The 7,788-nt window shown below is 38.8% G+C and overlaps 1 protein-coding gene across 1 annotated transcript; it reads right to left on the minus strand.

The window, feature by feature from the left end:
- Positions 1–1,132: 1,132 nt before the first annotated feature.
- On the minus strand, positions 1,133–5,513 carry fezf2 (FEZ family zinc finger 2). Its single transcript, XM_041191617.1, has 5 exons — positions 4,689–5,513; positions 4,401–4,535; positions 3,908–4,040; positions 2,863–3,114; positions 1,133–1,209 (listed from the first exon to the last, which is right to left on the minus strand). The coding sequence occupies exons 1-5, from the start codon at positions 5,496–5,498 to the stop codon at positions 1,133–1,135; spliced, it is 1,407 nt and encodes a 468-aa protein (XP_041047551.1). The 5' UTR covers positions 5,499–5,513.
- Positions 5,514–7,788: the final 2,275 nt, after the last annotated feature.

Here is a 7,788-nt window from a genome sequence, read left to right on the forward strand (position 1 = left end):
AAAAGATCCAGGATTAAAATAACTTCAGAAAATTTGAGATATCATGGGATAACTGCGCTGACTTGGAGAGAGCAATTAGTGGGTTAGCATTGCAAGTCTATAAAAGGTTACATCTTTCAGTCTTTATTGTTAATAGTTCAAACCAAAAGTAGAATTAAGAGTGTATTAATTGATAACGGAGCTCATTATTGTAAGCACATGCAAAACACAGAGTGACGAAAGTACAATAAGTTAGAACATGTTGACAAGTCGCAGTTGTATCTGTTAAGTTTGGTCTTTGCAAGCTAACACATTGTGGATAGGTTCCAGTAGTGCGGAGACGATCAGACACTTGCATGTTTCAGGATATACATTTGTCAGTGGCTTTCCCACTAGGACATAGCGCTTTGTAGAGTTAGAATTTCACTTTTTGTTCGTGTATTGAAATAAGTATTTCAGCGTGTATGGGTGGCTGTTAAAAGAATTAAGAATGAGAGGCAGTAACTTTTGATTCTGCAAGAAGCAGTGGAAATGTTGTGAGGCACTGGAAGGGGCCTCGAAAGCCCTAGTGAGGATTTTCCTTCTGTATAACGGAGTAAACAATTTGTAATTGCAACTTCCATCATCAATGTGCAGCAAACAGTAATAGATCGAGCTGTAGTGGAGACTTTTGTGTCTAACAAGGTTCCTTAATATAATTAACAAGCCGCTTTTGTTTCGTTTTTAATTAAAATAACACATTTCCCCCAAAAGCACATGATGGTATCTTTATAACCCAGTCTACGAGCCGCTAAGATTAACCCACTCAATTAACTGTAAAAAGGTGTACACGCAATTCTCTTCAACTTATTGGCCTTTTAATCAGTCCCTGGATAGTTTCACCGTTTACTGTTAACGGTTAATTTAAATTTCATTGAGAAACGTGGAGTGAGCAGCACGCAGCTGAGCTGAAATCAGAATTTTGTTGGTACACTGTAATAATATTGTTCGTCTAGACGTGGGGAGAATAAATTATCCCATATTAAAAGGAGCGAGACATGGGAAAAGGAGTTTTTGAAAACCCTTAAGTACTTTATTATCCACTGTTACATCAAATTGGCTAATATGGAAATGTCTTCTCCTAAGAGAGCTTGCCTGATTACCGTTAGCACTGTTAAAAGCGTACTGTTTCTGCTTTGAGTTTGATCATGTTCTGTGGATCAAGTGTGGAATCACTTCCATCACTGTATTCTAAAAATAAAACAGTAATTTGTGTCGAGAAGGGACACTTAATCTGCTCGAGTAAAAAGCTCAATTACACTAACTGGGTAATTTCGTAATCAATCGCTTAGAAAATAGCTCCTTCGCACTAATAGCAACTATAGTGCGCGAGGTTATTTACAAGGAATATGGAAGAGACTTTTCCATTTTAATGAAATCACAATTCTCAAACCACTGGATTTTATTTCAGCTAGAGAAACAGCAAATGTGGCGAATGCCTTGTATCTCCGAATTTCTCAGTAATAGTAAACTCTCTTCACCAGTCGCTTCTCAATAAACGCATTTTAAAAATTCACATTTTGCCCTAAAAGGTCGCGAAGCTGCTAAAAGCGCCACCCAGACACTTCATGGTAACAGACGCATTGGAACTTTTTATGGAAAGTGCGAAGTCGAGGTTTAACATTTCCATCTCGCGTCAGTTACTTGATTTTAAAAAAAAAGCCTGTTTTGCCTTGTTAATTAGACTCCTGGTGCATACTTTGGTACGCATTTCTAAACCTGTTCTTCGGATCGTTGTGTAATTTTCTTTGCGTTGTTTCCCGTTTGTTTTATTTAAAAGATCGAGTATATTTGCTTTAAATTCAATTAATTTGGTTGATGTTTGCAAATCACACTTTTATCTCCCCGTTTTAACAAGTGAGCTTTATGAAATGCTTAAGTGATGAGGCACAATCAGTTAGTGATGTTTATTTGGACAGTGGAGCGTTTAGGGAAGACCAAATACTGGAAAGAAATCCACACTGACCAATCTTCACGTTAAAACCGTCGAATTCGCCCATCTGCTCTGCGTGGGGACGTGATAACAGCTTTATTTCCCTGGCACAAACAGGACTCGGTGTCACTTTTGGGTTGCCAGCAAAAGTAACGAAATGGAAGGTTCTTTGAAACTGTTCTATGCCGCATTTAGTGCAAACGAGCCCGGATGCTTCCTATTCTCTACTGCTTTGTGTAAAAAAAATAAATATAACATTTAAACAGGAATATGTGGAATACGTTATCGTTAAATTTCAGCAAATGATATAACTTCGCATCAGATTTTATTGTTGCCCAAATTAATATTCTTTCTTTTTGAATGAGCAGAGCAGCTATCGCCCCTTTCCATTTATGTGCGAATCTGTGCAATTCAAATAAACGCATAATTGGAAACTTTATTTTTTATTTTGCAGGTAGACACGTTCAATTTTTACAACAGGGTTTAAATTTACAGAAATGCAAACGAACCAACGTCCTAACAAATACTTTAAAATTTCAGATTTACCAATCCACGGTAAGTTTCATATATAAAATACTACAATACAGGAAAAAATAATATGATATAAGACATTTAATTAACATTTTAACGTGAATATTTACATTACGATTCATTCACGACACTTTTGGAATATTGTAGGACCAAGACATGCTGTCGCTTCTCGATATTTTTTTTCTGCAAGCAGAATTTAAACATACAAATTCAAGTGTGAAAAGTTATCTTATGAATTGTCCACTGTTGCATAACCGTGTGTGAAGTAAAGAGCATTGCAGTGCATCGAAAAATCTCAAATAGATCATACTTAAAAATGCATGTACGCCAAAATGATTGTCCGCCAAAAAAAACCCTAAATCGGAGTCTATAAAACTAACTTTGCCCCACCCTTGAACGTTCGTTCGCCGGGGCTGTGGCGGAGTTACCATCGTGTAATTTTCTTATATGCTTCTTCAAGTCAAAGTTCCTGCAAAACCCTTTCCCACAAGTGCCGCAAGTGAAGGGCTTTTTGTCGTTGTGAGTATGCATATGAAACGTTAAATTATAGACCTGATGGAATGCTTTGTTGCAGATATTACATTTAAACTGTTTTTCTCCGCTGTGAGTCAGTTTGTGATTCTTGTAGTTTCCTAGCGGAAAAAAAGAAAATCCAAGTTAGTGAAAGTTTCCCCCACCCACAAGGGTCAGGAGTTCACAATTAAGTTAATTTCAAATGAGGGAATTTCTATGTTAAGAAGAAGTAAAGCTTCATTAAGCAGTCTTGTGTTAGTGTCGGCGTATGGAAGTCAAGAAGTTGTCAAACTTTGTCTCAATCAAGTAAGGGCTGCATAAAACTGTCAGATTAGGAATTAGACAGAGGTCAAGCTTCTGACCCACAACCCAAATTAAGGAGCCATATTAGAAGAGGGTTCGTTCAAAATGACACGACCGATTTGAAATAGGTTGGATTCAGCCTGGCAGCTATACCCTAGGCATGCTGCAGAAAAACACTTCTTAATGGCAGTTACTTCCGACGATTTTCATTATAAATAAAGAATAGTAGGTTTTGAGAAAACGTCCACAACCCGCTAACAATTTCTACAGTCCTGAGTTCTACAATCCTAGCTTTTCCATAGTTCTGTATTACTGTATAATGAGACAATGTTTACCAATGGAACTAGTCAGGTTAAATGAATAAATGCCGTTAAATTATTAAAGAAAGTATATTAAACTAAAATGTAGAGGCAACATTGAATCATGGATGTTATATTAGATGAGAAATATGTTAATACTTTCCGTAAAAATGACACGCATTCGTAGCAGGCACTAACAAGACTATACCATCAACGTAAGGGTTAATTATGATGGATGCACGGAGCCAAATGGATACCTACTTGTGTGAAAACTAATTCAAATTAAAGTAGACGCTATTTTGAAAAGTACCTTTTTGGTGAAATCCTTTCCCACAGAACTCGCAAACAAAAGGTTTGTAGCCAGCATGGATCCGAATGTGAGTGTTGAGAGTGGAGCTTCGGTTAAAAGCTTTTCCGCACTGATTGCATTTATGAGGTTTCTCCTGAAAACGAATGGCAGAAATCATTTGAACACCGACGGTCAGATAAACATAGTTAAGCAGAAATAAATGGAGCTCAGGCAATCATTCAGCACAAGGCATGCGCGAATTTTAATTCCAACGTAGCACGTTCAAAAACTGTTATATTAAATAATTTAAAGGGAGATTTCAGAAAGTAACTTAAAAACTGAAATGAGAGCTGATACTATTTAAACAGAAACGCGGGCATTGTCAATTTTATTGTACGTTATTACTCAGTAACACTGAGACTATATACTAGATACCGAAGCAGCTAATAAGCTAATTAGTAAATGGTTTGCTGTTAAAGATTGTTGGACAATGAGAGAAGGCGCAAGTACGTACCTGTGTGTGGATTATCTTATGTCTGCATAGGGTACTAGCTTGTCGAAACCCTTTCCCACAGACCTTGCACACAAACGGTCTGGCCCCAGTGTGAACTGGCATGTGACGTGTTAAGTTATAATGGGCATTAAAAACCTGGAAAAGGAAGAAAAAATAAACATGAACATGCAATTTGTTTTGGAGCCGGACAGTTGATGTCGATCCAGTTCGTTTCTTTCTCACGAGAACAGTATCCATTATCAGTAAAAGAAACATTGTGGTAGAATTGCGTTTTAATCATCATGTTACCTTTCCACAAACTTCACAGGTAAAGTTTTTGGGTTTGCCATCGTTTGAGGTGTTGCTCAGTTTTTGATGATTTTTAATTACATTCTTTTCGACTGGAAAGCTGCTGTTTTCTTTGATCACTTGGTCCAGCTGTCCTGGGATACGTTCTTTGTGAGGAAATTGTGGCGTTGGATATTTCTCTGCAGCCAGGCTGGCAAATTTAGCATTTTCCAACAAAAGAAGTTTCTGGTGAGCAGAAAGCGAGGCTGGGGGCTGAGAGCCGAGGATGTGAGATGGGAAGATGTGATGTCCATGAAGCAAGTCTGAAGGGTGGTAGGTAGTGTCCAGATAGTTGAAATAATAAAGGGAACCGTTGGCAGGCATAGCGACTGTTTGGTTTATGACTTGGGGTTTGATCAGTCTGTTAGTAGTCATCATAGAAGAGCCTAAAGTTAAGTCAGTTTTACAGCACATCCCACAGTTTGATTTACACATTGCCGCGGAAGTACAAAGTGACCCCCTCAGGTTAGTCTTCCATACCTCAGAATAGTTCAAGAGAGCTTTAGCTTGCAAGTCATAAGGAAATGGTTGGATAGGAAGCATACACGGGACAGGAGAGCACAGTTTCCCAACCCTTTTGCCTTCTGCTTTCTCCAAGCTTTGTCTTTGTTCAGTATGGCTCCTTGGTTCTGAGGTTTTGGCCATGATTCTTTCGATGGAAAAGGCCAATGCCTTTGGGGTAGCTCCATTGCAGCTAGTGGCGGAGGCTCCATTCCTTGCCGTCTGCCTGGGACAGGACACAACTGTCTCCAAGTGACCAGAGCTTGCCATCCCAGGACTTGGTGTGAGCAGCCGCTGACTAGAGCCGCTCTGATCTCCCCTGCATTCCAGGAAAGCCAAGACACACATCAATTTAATAAGCACCTTGCGTTTGGCATGTCACCCATTTACATTCAAATCAACATCTCCACGAACAATGGCACCGAGGGGCACCAGATTAATGCTCATTAAGCAGCACAAAAGAACGAATTACAAGGACAGCGAAAATCTTTGCTGATAGATTTTAAAAGCTATACTGTAAGCACAAGCCACCAGTTTGAATCTGGAAATTCCGATTACTAACTTACTGAGGAGTGATGTGCCAGACGCCACCGTCTATTCCTAACGGGTTCTACATTTACTAGAGAGCGGAGAAGATTATCCAAGGACTGCGTGTGGCTATACTGTCACATTTTGATAGCACACATCCTCATCAGTGTGAGATCACTGTCTGTTGCATTTAGCTGACATCACATGAAGTCACTTAGCAAGGTGACATCCAAATAGCATCAGCCATTCCAATCTCCCACCAGCACCCACAATGCTCGTGGGCGAAGTGGCTGTGAGGGTATGAAAAAATAATTGTGCATTTAATATGCTTTAATCTATCGCTAGGTCTGTTTACATCGCTCATGGGTTACTTTTTAAATGGTTTAGAAAATAAGCAGATTGAATATCGCAGCCGCATTATTATTACAATTACTTTATAGAAAAGGATCATTTTCCAAAATCGTTTTTTAAATAATGGAACATTCATTTGAAGTCAGTCCTCGCCACTCAAGCTCCGGGTAGGACTTGAGAAAGAAATCTTTAGTGAATAATAAATGAAGCGTTTCTAATATAATGCACGCAACAGACGGATCTATAAAGGCTCCTAAAACAATCGACTTTTATTCATTTGGAAGATCCTCCCCCCAGCTCCATTCCCAGTGAAAGTTACAAGAATAATACCGCAAAGATAACATTGTGGATTATTCAAGTACATTAAAATACACATACTGCACGGTAATGCGTAGAGTTGGAAGGCGGTCTCCGGAGTAAAATTATCCCCCATTTACTTCTCGCTATGTGGTTATACGGCATGCAACTAAAACTTGCAGATATTTTACAAAAGTTAAAAAGATGCATTTCTTTCTGATTCAACTGTTTGTATAGTTAAGGGGGAAAAGTCTAGATTCCACCTGTGGCAATAGCAGATTGCAATCTCAGAATCTCCACGGGACCCGATTAAACGTTTTCCTCCTTCACCTATTCAGAGCAGCCAATTTTCCAAAGCGATTCATACTGTTGTGCCCTTGTAAAGCGGCTCTTTCAATTTTAGCCACTAAAGCACCGCGTGGAACCCGGTTTTGTGTTCTTTTTCTGTAGAGAAAAAACGCGTTACGATGCGGATTAGGAACCGAAGAAAAAAGACTGCGCCTGGCCAGAGGTAAAAGCGAGCAATGAAAAGACTCCTTTTTAACAAGCCTTTTTAGAAAGTTTCTGGAATTTACTCCCAAAGTTCTGTGTTCTCCCTACAATGGCCAAGTGCCTGTTCATTTGGGGCCGTTTTAATTCTTCTGTTTGCAGACGATTTCACCTGAGAAGCACAACAAATTATTATCGCAGAATTGATTGAGGCTATACCAAAAAGGGCTAAACAGCTAGACAGCATCAAAAGTGATCATGAAAAGAGCTTAACAAACGATCTTCCGACCATCGCGCTTGCACTTGCTCTTGGTCGTTTTAATATTTTCTTGCTTCGAAATCTAAACGGGACTATTCATTCTTAAATTCCTCTTGCCCTTATTTCATATTACTGGCTACAGGCGATTTAGGATTTAGCAGAAAGTAAATAAAGCGGTTTGGGGGGTTTAAAATGCAATGAGCATGGGATATATTCCTTTGGAAGGTAATTGCAGGACAAGTACTCCAGTGAAATGATTAGAAACAGATGATCATTCCAAAAAGGAGCTGCATGGTGGAAACATTTCTTAGATTGCACATCATTCTCAGAAGATAAAATAAATAAACTATGTGCCTGTAAATATTGTAATGGCTTATGTTATGATGTGGCGCGTTTCCTGCTAACTTTTGCTTTGGTTGCGTGTAACTGGAAATGTGGTTTGATAGAAACTGATGCTTCATTAAATACGTTTGACACTGTTGTGCGATACGACGCAGTCTCTGTATAATACTGGGTTCCCAATTCTAAACTTTAGAGCTAAATCATTTTTAAAGTCTCAAAATAAACTGAATGACAAGAAAAAGGAAGAATATTGACTGTCATGTTATATGTAAGCGCAATTAAACTACTTGTGGA

The sequence above is a fragment of the Carcharodon carcharias genome, chromosome 7 (assembly GCF_017639515.1).
Source record: "Carcharodon carcharias isolate sCarCar2 chromosome 7, sCarCar2.pri, whole genome shotgun sequence".
NCBI classification, from domain to species: domain Eukaryota; kingdom Metazoa; phylum Chordata; class Chondrichthyes; order Lamniformes; family Lamnidae; genus Carcharodon; species Carcharodon carcharias.